Source organism: Phlebotomus argentipes, unplaced genomic scaffold, assembly GCF_947086385.1.
Source record: "Phlebotomus argentipes unplaced genomic scaffold, Phlebotomus argentipes genome assembly contig_15, whole genome shotgun sequence".
Classification (NCBI taxonomy): domain Eukaryota; kingdom Metazoa; phylum Arthropoda; class Insecta; order Diptera; family Psychodidae; genus Phlebotomus; species Phlebotomus argentipes.
In genome coordinates this window covers 16,930,130-16,942,932 of record NW_026776181.1, presented here as the reverse complement: position 1 = coordinate 16,942,932, position 12,803 = coordinate 16,930,130, and the positions used below count along the sequence as shown (strand labels likewise).

General features: G+C 47.7%; 2 protein-coding genes across 2 annotated transcripts; one reads left to right on the top strand and one right to left on the bottom strand.

Moving 5' to 3' along the window:
* Positions 1-251: 251 nt before the first annotated feature.
* On the top strand, positions 252-9,467 carry LOC132262871 (Krueppel homolog 1-like). The gene is made up of 5 exons (XM_059762332.1): positions 252-661; positions 5,397-5,932; positions 6,032-6,308; positions 6,457-7,171; positions 7,236-9,467. The coding sequence occupies exons 2-5, from the start codon at positions 5,408-5,410 to the stop codon at positions 7,522-7,524; spliced, it is 1,806 nt and encodes a 601-aa protein (XP_059618315.1). The 5' UTR covers positions 252-661; positions 5,397-5,407; the 3' UTR covers positions 7,525-9,467.
* Positions 8,460-12,092, bottom strand: LOC132262872 (parafibromin). Its single transcript, XM_059762333.1, has 3 exons — positions 11,919-12,092; positions 10,421-11,830; positions 8,460-10,356 (listed from the first exon to the last, which is right to left on the bottom strand). The coding sequence occupies exons 1-3, from the start codon at positions 12,047-12,049 to the stop codon at positions 10,320-10,322; spliced, it is 1,578 nt and encodes a 525-aa protein (XP_059618316.1). The 5' UTR covers positions 12,050-12,092; the 3' UTR covers positions 8,460-10,319.
* Positions 12,093-12,803: the final 711 nt, after the last annotated feature.

The window sequence follows — 12,803 nt, the reverse complement described above, 5'->3', positions numbered from 1 at the left end:
TCATCCATGACAGTGTATCGCGCGTCTCGCTCTCGCGCGCCGCGCTCGGCCGCCTGCCGGTGAGTCTCTGTCGCTCCTGCGCCCGTGAATGGCCGTTGCGTGGACTCGGCGGCGAAAGCCAGTGCCGCTCCTCCACGTGCCCTAAATTCACGGCGCTCGCGGCGCGCTCGGCGGCCACGAGTGCGGCCGAGCGCGGGTTTAGTGGCCGCGCCGCTGTGTTGGTGCTCCGCATGAAGGAGGTAAACTGTGGCGCTGTTGGAGCCGCGAACACCAGTTCGCAGCCAGGCATTGTGACTTCATCAGAGCGGCTCAGCAGTGTTTTGCGGTGAATGAAGAGAAAACGCACTCAGTTCCCTATTGAGCCCTGTGCATTCTCCTGAGTGGAAGAGACTTCCTCCCAAAGGACATTGTGTGCCAGTGCTGTTGTGTGCCAGTGTCGAATCCGGGAATTGTGCGTATTCCAGTGACTTCCGCGAGAGACGCGCGCTCGCGATCATTTTGGGGCCAACAGACATTATGGTGTGCTAATAGGCAGTGTTATCAGGACGGAATCCCACCTCTGAGCAATTCCACCATCTCCAGACCCAGCGTCACATCGTCACGTCCTCCTGAGGCGTCCCACGAATCCCCACACAGTCGCGTGCGAGTGATCCTGAGCCCGGTGAGTTGCATCTCTGTAAATGGAAATTTGCCGAAATTTGCAAATTGCCGAATGTGGGTTGGGTTTTTTGTTGCGAATAAATCGAAAGTCTTCTTGGGCTGCGGAGAATGTTGAAATGCCAGTTGGTTAAGTGCGAAAAGAGACAACGTCACCATTTTTTGGATTATTACAAAAAAAAACATTTTTGCGCCTGTCCAAGAGCGCATGAGCCACTTTGAGGCTCACGCGAGAGAAAGGATTTTGCACAGAGAAAAGTCGCTTCATTGTTGGAGAGATATTTGCTCTTTTATCGGCGTGGAATTGATTGCGAAAAAAAAATTCCAGTCGTACTGACATTGCCTGAGAAGCCACAACTCTTCCTTATCACCCAGAGCGAGAGCGAGAGAGAGGAGAAGATGGCAGAAATCTTTGCCAATTTTTTCTGCCCCAACGGCTTTTTGCGTGAGCCCGAAATGGCCGCACGATAACGAGTGTGTCTTTGAGCCTAGAGAACACACTGGCGAAAACACCTCGAAATTGATAAAGATAGGTCAGGTCTGCCCATTATGGCAAATGGCGTCTAATCGGAAGCTCCTCTCTCTCTCTGTCTCTCTATTTCACTATTCTCGACGCTTTGGCGTGGTGGCAAAAAGACGCAGTCACGTTAAGTAACACCACCTTACATAAGAACGGTGCCCGGAGAGCAGCCCAATCGGGCTTTGTGGCCCAAGAGAGGAGCGCCATTGCATCTCTATGAGCCGCGAGTCGCGCGAGGGATTAACAATTTTATGGCACACATGCAGAAGAGTGCGAAAAAAATCATAATAAAACCGACCAACGCAACAAAATGGAGGTCGCCATTTCCTAGAGGCGCCCCAAGAACACACAACGCGAAAAAAAGCAGTTGAGTGTGTTGGGCTGGCCGAGTGTGTAAAAAAGCATGAAATCTAATCTGCCCAAAATAGAAAAATGGCGAAAAAAGCACACACAGAATATCTCTCTGCCTCCCTTGGCCGCGCAACACGCCGCCATCCTCCATAATTCGCCGCCTGGCGCTGTGTGCGTCGCATTTTGGGCTGGTGTGGGCTCTTTTTGTGCGAATACCAATTGAAATAACTCAGGTCAGTTATACAAGAGTTAGATAAATTTGCGGTCAAATAGAGGTGGATGGCGATAAAAATTCCACTCAAGTTTTTCTGCGTTCTTTCTCGCAGCGCCGCTCACCGAATGCAATGCTTAGGTCAAGGAAATCGACGTGATTTCACTGATCATCGGAGATCTTGTCATTGGGAAATTGTTGACACTCGCACTTGTGTGTAAATTCGAGAGAGAAAAAACTGTCCAAATTCCGTCTTGAAGGTGAAAATATGTGTGATTGAAGGTGGAACCACTTTGTGCCACTCTTTCATCTCTGTAATTGAGAATCGCGCAATTTTGCAACGCTTTTCCACTTCCTGTCACAACGGCGTCGTTCTCCATGACCTACGTTCTAAATTCGGCTCTTGCTCATTGTTCAGATTTTATTGAATAGCTTTCCGCAAATTCTACTATTTCACGATATTTATAGACTTATTGTAAATTGAAATTGATAGAAATACAACTAAAGTGACGATCAGAAAAGAGACGCTCAAAAGTTAACCCTCGAACACCGAAAAGTTAACTTAAGCAGTTGTAGTTTTGAGCAAAAATGTATTTTCTTAGGAATCTGCTAAAATCACTCAAGTGTCTAAAGGTAGAGAAGAATTTAGACATTCATTTTTCTGAATTGCATTTGACCCGAGTATTCAATGAAATGTAAATTGAATTGACCAGTTTGTGAATACCAAAATGGCGTCATTTTCTTGGGAAGCGTCTCTTTAATTTCTTCATGAAAAGTGTATTTTTTAGAACTTGTTTCCTTAAAATGTTCTCGAAGACTGTTGAAAATCAACTCTAGTATGCAATATTTTCAGATTTTCTATTAACTTTGCCATAGTTTAGTGAAAAATTCCAATAAATACCAATGAAATCAACTGAAATATTCACAAAATAATTATTTCAGAGCAATTGGAAGATGTTTTGAGAGTTTTGCAGTAAATTTGGCTAATTTTTCACCTATTTAAATAATTTTGATGCTAAATTTTCTCGCTCTCTTGAAAAATGACAAATTTTGACTTATTGCGTAACTCATGAAGTAATTCTACTGTATCGTTGATGTTCCTGAAGGGTTAATTCGCATTCTTTTCCAACTGGAAACTGATAGGAAATGGCTTCTTATAGGATCTGCTCAAGCGACATGTTTCCTAGTAACAGTTTGCACTGTTTTCCCTCGGCAACGAATTGAGTGTGTTTCAATAGCGCTCCTCCTTGGTTACTGTGCGAGATCCAGAACCTTTGTCTGTCGCCCTGCTGGATGGAAATTGCGAAAAGCAAGACCGGTTTCCCACCCATTTGATGAATGATCCTCGAGCGCTGAATTCGCATCTGTTTGGCCTCTGCTGTTTGTGTGGAGAAAATCGCACAGAGGCGCGACGTGTGTGTGTGTTTGATAAATCCGTTGAGGTTTGAGGTCGCAGCGCGTCAAAGTCGAATGTTGAGTTTTGCCAAATTCCGAGTTAAGATTGGTCAGTACACTCGCGGCACTTTTTTTCCCCGCGGAGACTTCACAAACACACACAGTCGCGGACTTCGCCTATGTGCGTTTGTGGCAATTAATACACGCAACGCGCGCTTCTGTGAGATCAACTTCGGGCCAGAGAGCTGAAGACATTGGGCTCAATTAGAGATTCGGCGGGCCTTCTTTTTGCTCCATGGCGGAGAAATCCTTGAATTTGAACTCTCTCATGTCGTGCGGATTCTTTTTTTTTTCTTGCCAACGCGTCCAATTTGGGCATTTGGAGTGGTGGCGGAATTGCGCACAGAGAAGAAAAAGGGGGCAATTGTGGCCGCAGATGCTGGAGAATCTGCAAGATAGAATTTTTACGGGCGCCCCAAACCCCCGGCCGACAGTCGCTTGACTACCCATATCGCGTAATTTCATCTCTAATCGCTCCACGCGCGCTCCTCGAGGCAAGAAGCCCACCTCGAGTTGTCTTGGCGAGGTCGGTACTCCCTGCCTGGGCTCAACGCTGCGAGGGTTGGCCTGACGCGCCTGGGCAGGGGCGCACTGGGAGGGCGGTCGTCGCCCACAGCGCCCGTGAGCGCCTGCCGACTCATTCATCCCTGACGCCAGTGCGAAGCGCGCGGAAGACACGTGGAGGCGAGGGACTGGCTTTCGCCGTGCGGCGATGCACCGGATTCCAGCCGCGCTGAGGCCATGCACTTGCCGTCGCCGCGAGAAAGTCAATATCGAGTGGCACGCATGCTCGCGTTGAATGACCGGACCGCGCGATTGCGACAGGACGGTGAAGGGTGACTGAGGCAGGACAGCTTTCCGCTCGCGAGACGAATAAATTGCCGCGCGATTCCAGCACTCAATTTAGGCATGGCTGCATAATGAAAGAGCTTTTATTGGCGCCATGAGACACTTTATATGCGCCTCCAAATTTGGACGAGTGAAAGAGAGACATTTCTGTGCATTTATTACACTGATAAGAAAAAAAAACCATTTTATTATGGGATAATTCGCTGTCGCAAGAGGTATTTTATCTTGTATTTTATTTATAATTTGCAATATCTGACACACTTCGATATGAGAAGCCACGACAAATTGCTCGCATTGAGTCAGTTGGAGAAATTTGGATAATTTTCATTGAAATATGAATCTTTAATCACACCAAAACACGTCGTAAAAGAGAGCAAAGATATTCGCAACATCCTGACTTGATAACCTGTGTTATTTATTACATCTCTATTTATAGCGAATCGTTATCACAAATCTAAAAATATTCGTATGAATTGCCTCAAGAGTGTGGCTTCCTAGAATGTCTTAAGCAATAAGAATAAGGATGTTAATGAGAGCTGATTGATGGATTCAATTTTCGGGGGAAAACCCTGAATTGGTTAATCGTGTGAAGAGGTATTTTCTCGCCATTTAGCACCTGTGCGTCTCCTCCGGAGCCTTGTCTTCGGCATGTAAACACGGAGAGGAACAAAGAGACATTGCCCAGAAATGTGTACTCTCGAGTGCCGCTGGAATTTTCACAACAGTATCGAGAGACGCGCACATTCTTGGTGGCCAGAGAATCTCCCTTGCGAGGGTGCCGAGGAGTTTTCCCTTTCGAGTCGATGATCCACTTTTCCCGCACAGTGCGTGCGAGTGCGTGGTGTGTGTGGGAGGAGCTTTCGGCTGTGCGTCTCGCACAAGAAGTGCGTCGAGGCCAAAGACTCGGCGCGAGCGAGAGAGCGACAGTGCGGCCCTTCGGAGGAAATGTCTCCGATGCCTCACTGAATTTTCACTCTCGGGCCACTTCTCAGTTGATTGGCAGCGACCATCGGAAGCAGACCACAATCCGGAAAGCACGCGCGCGCTTCCAGTCTCAAGTGAAAACTCCTCTGGCCACTGTGACTCTGTGTGTGTGAGTGTGGATGAAGATGAAAGTCTGGTGATGGGATTGTGGGCCTGAGTGAAATTCCCGCGCGAATTATGAGTGTTTGGGACAAACAGGAATGGATTAAGACAATTCTATCGAAGAGTGGCACGGAAATTAAGGAAGTGAAGGAGGAGAGCAAAGATGGTTGGTCTTCATTGCACTTTAGTTTCTCCGCTTCCCGCGCGCGCGAAAATCGGATCGCGCCTTCCAGGATAATTCTCATGGCTGCTTTTCCCTGTTCGCAGATCTCCGCAAGATGGTCTACTACACGGCTCTTCCACTGATAATGCAGACTGAAGCCTCAGCCTCGCAGCTGTGTGCCTGCCCATCGGATGCCACGGACGCTGGCCGCCCGTCCACATCCTCCACCTCACCCAGTCAGTATCACCAGCTCGGCGTCCCGTCCACCTCCGCCATGCACACGGGCGCCGAGATGCTGCAGACCTACACGCCCGCCGCGACGTACCACGTCGTGAGCCCTGGGTTGGCGCAGAAGCCCCTGCAGGCGCCCCCGGCGCAGCAGATGAGCCTGCAGCCGCCGCCGCAGAAGCCCCAGTTCAAGTGCGAGCAGTGCAACATGTGCTTCGGCAGCAAGAGCGCCCACACGAGTCACATGAAGTCGCACGCGAAGCAGTTTGCGACGCAGCAACAGTTTCAGCAACCGGTCGCAGCAACCGGCGAGTCTCTGCAATCGTCAGTGCTATCAGTGCCCACAGTGAGTCCCTCGGATCCCTACCAGTGCGACGTATGCAAGAAGACGTTCTCCGTGCCCGCCAGACTGGTGAGTGCCAAAATTTTAGCCTTAAAATTGTGTCTCAAAGGACAAATTCAATTAGATTGAGACATTAAACTTGTGTTTCTCTTCTGTTCCATAAAACAGGTGCGTCACTATCGCACGCACACGGGCGAGCGGCCGTTTGAGTGCGAGTTCTGCCACAAGATGTTCAGCGTGAAGGAAAATCTCCAGGTGCACCGCCGCATCCATACCAAAGAGCGCCCCTACAAATGCGACGTGTGCGGCCGAGCCTTCGAGCACAGCGGAAAACTGCACCGCCACATGAGGATCCACACCGGCGAGCGGCCGCACAAGTGCTCCGTCTGCGCCAAGACCTTCATCCAGTCCGGGCAGCTGGTCATCCACATGAGGACTCACACAGGTGAGAGAGAGAGAGAGAGAGGACACTCGGTCGGGTGTTGATAAGGAATAGTAAACAATAAGTTCTTATCAGTGCCGATTACTATAAGCGTGAACTTTCCACTGATAACTCGTCCATTTACTGACTCCCTTTCCTCGTCCCGTTGCAGGAGAGAAGCCCTACAAGTGCCCAGTGGAGGGATGCGGCAAGGGATTCACGTGTTCCAAGCAGCTGAAGGTGCACTCACGCACGCACACAGGCGAGAAGCCCTACCACTGCGACATATGCTTCCGGGACTTCGGCTACAATCACGTGCTGAAGCTGCACCGCGTGCAGCACTACGGCTCCAAGTGCTACAAGTGCACCATTTGCGACGAGACGTTCAAGAACAAGAAGGAGATGGAGGCGCACATCAAGGGCCACGCCAACGAGCTGCCCGATGACGATGACGTGAAGCTGGTGCCGGAGGTGTTGGACGCCCAGCCGCTGGACGAGAGCGTGTCGCCGCCGATGGAGCCCACCATGGCGGAGCCGCATCCCGTGCAGCTCGACACGCCGCGCGAGTCCAGCTCGGAGACCAACTCGGACGGCGACGATGTCACGTACTACAACATGTACTCGCGCTTCGAGCAGTCCGTGGTGACCAATTACGGCGTGTCGGCCTCCGGCGTGAATCCCGCCCTCTTGGCCGCGGCCTCCATCGCCGCGGCCGCCACAGTGGCCGGCTTCGATGACCACAAGGACGCCCCGGCGATAACCACGGCTCCACAGCCGCTTCCGCCGGCGCCACAGAGTCTGGCCACGCCGGCAGCTTTCTACGAACCCGCCTCCGTGATGCGACAGCACAGCTACTTCACGCCCGCGCCCACGGCCAGCGACTTCAGGTGAGTCTCTCCGCCTCAATTGAGACGCATTTCCAGTTCGCTCATCGCATCTTCCCGTCCACAGATCCTCGCTGGACTCTGCCAGTGATCTGGTGAAGCGCGTGGAGGCCGCTCTGGCTGGCACAGAGCCCCTCCTGACACCGCCGCGATCGTCTCCGGAGTCCCCCGAGCGCGCCTCGTCGCCCGAGAGCGATTCCGTCCTCATGGCGGATCGCGATGTCATGAGCCTGCCGCTGCGGAAGCGGAAACTCTACCTCAAGGACGATCAGGGAGCGCCTGGCGGCGTCAGTGCCGAGTCCACGTCGCCAATGATGCGAATGAGTTCAGTCATTCAGTTTGCTAAAGCCTCATAAGGACACACACACACACACACATCCTTATTCTTCACAGTCATTAATATTATGCTTCGCGAAGCGCAACATTGAGAGGACATTATGTGGAAAAAAAGAGAGGAACTATTCTAATTATACATTGATATATTAGCAACAAAACTACCCACTAATGAATTAGATTTTAGTATTTTCATAAATGATTAACTATTTAAAAAAAAGAAAAAACACAAGAGAATGATTATGAAGAGAAAAACATATTGCAGTAATTTCTAAGGGTCATTCAAAATACATTTTAGATAAAAATGATAATTCTAAGCCTGCGATTTTATATATAAATCTAGATTTGGAGCATTTAGAGAGGAAGATTCCCATTGAGAACTTTATCAACACTTTCACACAAAAAAACAGTAGAGAAAGAGAGAAAGAGAGAGAGAGAGTCTCCTTATATTAACTCTTAGACACTAAGGCAAATGAGGATGTTAATAATGTTGATGCCACAAAACTGCAGAACAACATTTTCATTAAAGACTGTCTCAGGAATTAAATGGCCAGATGTAAAGATAAGGAACTATAATTTAAAAAATATTGTGTGCGTGCATAAAAACTGAGAAAACTCTGTCTGGGGAATCCTTGGCAGGAGAAGAAGATTTCTTCCTGCCAAAGGATTGTGCCAATTGGGGACACAATCTTTGCGACTGAATAAACTTTCTCGGCCATATGAAATGGAAATAATTTTCGTTGTGAAGACGGAGAAACACAAGAAAGAAAACACAAGCAAAAAAATGGCAAATGAAGACTGTAAAATATAAGAAACAAAAAAATTGCACTTAAATGATAATCCAATGGCAATTTGCAACCAAAATTTAAGCGAAAGAATTTCAGAGTATAGAAATAATTTTTTTTTTCGTCAAAATATTTACATTTATTAGAAAGTATATTTCTCTTTTTTTTTAAAAAAAAAAAAACGTCATTGTTTCTGTGTTGATGATTTGCTAATTTTTAAATATATATTTCTCATTTCTTCCACTGAATTTGAGAAGAAGTAAAAAAAAACAATTACAATGAGAAAAACGACGGAGGAATTTTTAATGGAAATGCAATAACTAAAAAATAATACTTCAAGAAAAAAAACATTACTTGTAACAGAGAAAAAGAAGTATAAAGACTGATTTTATTAACTCTTAAATCAACACGAGAGGCAAGAAAAAGTCGCACTCATTCATTTATTTTACCCAGGAAAGAAAGCTCGGAGAAAATTAAGAAAGTGTTGAGGGAAGAATCATCATCACATAATTTTTCTTGAATTAAATTAATTCTTAACCCCTTTCAAAATCATTTAGTGAGTATAATTATATAAATTCCAAATTGCGCCAAAGACATCAAAACAAACAAAAAGCATGTTTTTCTAAAAAAAACACCATCATTTCATCATTATTCTTTTTCGTTAATTATAGAACTGTTGAGTAAGAATGTGTAAGAAAAAAAAGAGTATCTTTTGTATTGCGTAAAATTAAGTGGGAGCTATAAAGGAGTGTTTTAGTGTCCTTTTTGGGTGGATTGGCATTTTTTTTCTTTCTCTAGAATTTATCTTTAAAAAAAAATATAAAAAGCATGTCACTCTGTAAAAATGAAGCAAATCGACATACAGCAATCACTGCCATAGAAAACATGAAGAAGAAAAAAGATCATCAGAAGCAGAAAATCTCTCAAAATATATATGAATTGTAATCCTGTAACATAAGGAAGAAAAAAAATCTGTAGAAGGCAAAGAAAGGAGTGGAGAAGTGGATATTTTTTTGTACAGTTTCGAAGGAGGTGAAAAGTCACGTGCAATGCACTCATAAAGGAATAAAAAGTGAATTGAGAATTAAGGATGCGCGCGCGCGCAGTCTTTGTGTGCAAGCAAGAAGGACATGAATTAACCAATTCTACTAGTGAATTAGTTAAATGAAAGAAAGAAATAAGAAGGACAAGAAGAATTACATTTACACACAACTTAGGCTAAAAATATCGCATTAAAAGAGAGAGAAAAAAAACTCTGTACTATATATTTACCTCCCTTTTCTCCTTTTCCCTCCCCCGCCCTTTCAATTTTACTAGTGAATGATTGTAGCTTAAAGGAATATCTCGTTAAGGACGGAAAAAAATGTATTTGAGACAAAATGTGAGAAAAATATCTGTTTGTTGTGTAATTTAAAAGAACAAAGTTTCTGTTGATTTCATTGTTTGTGCGTCAAAGTGACAAAAAAAAAGTGAGCGTAAATTTTCCTTTTTGTTTTTTTACACTCACAAAACCCAACAAAACACACAAAAAACTTTCCTAAAATTGACTAAAACAAAAAGAATAGAAAAAAAACATCCATTTTTACCCATAAAATAATGAATAGCATTTAATTCAATGTTTGTGACTTTCCATTTGACTAATTTATATATCTATTTGGAAAAATCGACAAGGATTTTTTTCATAGGCGTGACGTCATTGTAACCATTCTGTGTCATCAAATTTTTCACTTTGCATTTTATCAGCGAAAGAATTGAATAAGAGAGAGGACAAGAGCAAGTGGATAAAATAGTGAATCCAATATTTAAAGAAAGAGAAAAAAATTAGCCTCCCTTATAACGCATTTATAATAAAGGATGAAAAAATTACTTGCCTTTGATTCCTTATCCTTTATTTTACTTTTCTTCTTCTTCTTCCATCACTCATTAGCCAATTTACAGTTTCGCACGTGACTTCATCGTTTAAAAGCAAAACAGCGATTCTCTGGACCGGGAAAGCAGCGTTGATCATCAGAAGTTGTCCCAGAAAAGCTGTCTTAGAAGCGCAGCTCAGGCTTGTTCTTAATCATGTGCCTGCAAGAAAGAGAGAATTCGAGGGTGAGTTGGGCGATTTGGGGCGCACTCGAGGCGTCATTACTTGTCCAGCGCCTCCCAGAAGGTCATGAGCACCGCCCTGTCAAGATGCCGCTTCGTGCGCGACAGATTGAGCACCGTGACGGCCCAGCGCGCGACATTGGCGTCCAGCTTCATCTCGTCGAAGCGCAAGTGGAAGGCGCACACCTTGGAGAAGATCTCCACGGGATTGCCGTCCCACGGCCACCCTTTGAACTGCCACGCGGGCCCCATCACGAACACCGCCACCACGCGGCTCCAGTCCTGCGGCGTAAGCTTGGCCGGGTTGTCGATCACGCGGTACGGCACCGTCGTGACGCCGTCCTTGCGCCGCTGCAGCAGCGTCTCGTTCTCGCGCTGCGCGCCCGTGGCCTTCTTCTCCTCCTGCGACACGTAGCGCAGGTCCTGCAGGATCTCCTTGGCGTTGTACATGGTGATGAGACTGGTGGTGGCGGCCGGGATGATGATGATGGGCGTTCGCGACACGCGCTTGCTGGCATTCTGCGGCAACAGGCGCGCCTGGGCGGTCGGAATGAGCTCCTTCGGCCTGCCCGGCGGCATCGCGGCGATCTGCTGCGTCTTCTTCTGCTGCGCCGAGCCCTCCGTCACGCTCTTCAGCGACATGCCGTGATACGTGCCCATTGTGTCGATCTTGAAGCCCTCCGTCTCCTCCTTCTGCCTGTTGAAGCGCTCCTGATCGTAGCGATTGTACTGCGCCGGCTGCGGCATCGCGCGCGCCATCCGCGGCGGCTCCGGCAGCCGCACAGGCGCCGGCGGCTTCGTGCGGCCCTCCTCGCGCGCCTTGATGCCCTGCAGAATGGCCAGGATGTTCTTGGCGAACACCTTGCCGGTGCTCTGCAGGATCGTGGTGCGCGTGCGCCACTGCCGCTCGCGACTGATAATGTCCTTCGTGGAGTCCACGTCGAAGTCCAGAATCGCCCTCAGATCTGTTCCCATCGTGTCGTCGTTGTCATTGCGCTTGATCGTCGTCCTCTTGTTGGCCAGACGCTTCGCCTTGATGGCCGCAATCTTCTCCACAGACATCGTCTCGGACAGCGACTTGATGTTGTCAATGTTCACCGACGCTTCCTTCTTGTTCACGTCCAGACGCGCCGCGAGCTGCTCCTTCACCTTCTGCACTTGCGTGTCCTCGAAGCGCGCCTTCTTCGCCAGCGACTCATTGCCGTCCGGCTCGATGGTTCTCTTCACCTGTGTGGGAATCTCCAGTGGGGCGCTCTTGTCGATGCTGTCGCACGTCGACGTCTCGCCATTGAGATACGCCAGCAATTCCTTCCTGTCCGGACGGTTGACAGCCGGGATGTCCTCCGCGGCGCACTGTCGCACGTACACCGAGTGCTGCAGCTGCACATTCTTCAGCAGATACAGCAGGCACTCGAGTGTGTAGTACTCTCTGGGAGCGCCCTTTTTCCCGGACCTGCGAAGAGAAATCCACCAGTGGAAACTCGTCAAATGTCACTGCGCAATTTTCGCACTCTCAGCACTTTCTCAGTGCGCTCACTCACCCGTATTTCAGGTAGTTGGTCTTCACATGCTTCGGCCACAAGAATTCACCGAAGATTATCTGTCCCTCGCGCTCGATAATCTCCTTTTTATTGATATTATACTGACGAAGCAGACTCAGTGGATCCGCCATTTTTATTGACACTTGCAAACTGTCAGCGCGAGAGCGCTGATGGCGCCATGGCGAAAGTGCGGCGAAATCGGAGAGTCGTCGGTGGGTGTCTCGACTGTGTCCCAAAATGCCTACAATTGAAAATAGGTAATTTTTGGCGGAAAAATAATTATTTTCCTCCAGAAATGCAAAGTTTTCTCACCTCGAGAATTAATGGAGAAAAGACGCACAACATCTGTGAAAGAACTTTCAGAAGTGAAGATGATTTCAACGTGAAAGATAATCGCTGAACACAAAATTCCACCCCCTCGGCGCAGAAGTGCCATTGAAGTGCGATAAATAATGCGGGGTGCTTCCGACCAAACCGTGTATAATCGCTTCCGATTGGCTGCCTTCTCAGCTCTTCCCTCGAGCCGCTCGTGTTCCCACACCCTCTCGAGAGCCGTCCAGCGACTCCGCACGCATCTCAATGAGGCCTGCGCCCCCAGCACTCCCCTCGGCTGCCTAGGCCAGAACAAACAACTCCCGACAACCTGGCAAAACACTTGGAGTGATTTATTTTTTATTGAATTTGTCCACATCTCACAGTCGAATCGATTTCGACACCTCAAGAGAGCGAAAGAGAGAGTGAGAGCGAAGGAGTGAGGATTCCATGCAAATCCTGCTTAGCATTCTCCCAATTCCTGCAAATTCCCATTGGGAGTAATCAAATTAGTTACACCTGCAAATCAGATGCCCAAAGAATCCCTGGAAGGTGTTTAAAGGCGATAGAGAG

What these genes read in the sequence shown, in the direction of transcription:
- LOC132262871 (XM_059762332.1), top strand. Translation starts at nt 5,408, where the DNA reads ATGGTCTACTACACGGCTCTTCCACTGATAATGCAGACTGAAGCCTCA. An exon ending in TCTCCGTGCCCGCCAGACTG is followed by an intron (nt 5,933 to 6,031) that starts GTGAGTGCCAAA and finishes TCCATAAAACAG; the next exon opens with GTGCGTCACTATCGCACGCA. An exon ending in CCACATGAGGACTCACACAG is followed by an intron (nt 6,309 to 6,456) that starts GTGAGAGAGAGA and finishes GTCCCGTTGCAG; the next exon opens with GAGAGAAGCCCTACAAGTGC.
- LOC132262872 (XM_059762333.1), bottom strand. Translation starts at nt 12,049, where the DNA reads ATGGCGGATCCACTGAGTCTGCTTCGTCAGTATAATATCAATAAAAAG. An exon ending in ACCAACTACCTGAAATACGG is followed by an intron (nt 11,831 to 11,918) that starts GTGAGTGAGCGC and finishes TTCTCTTCGCAG; the next exon opens with GTCCGGGAAAAAGGGCGCTC. An exon ending in TTCTGGGAGGCGCTGGACAA is followed by an intron (nt 10,357 to 10,420) that starts GTAATGACGCCT and finishes TCTTTCTTGCAG; the next exon opens with GCACATGATTAAGAACAAGC.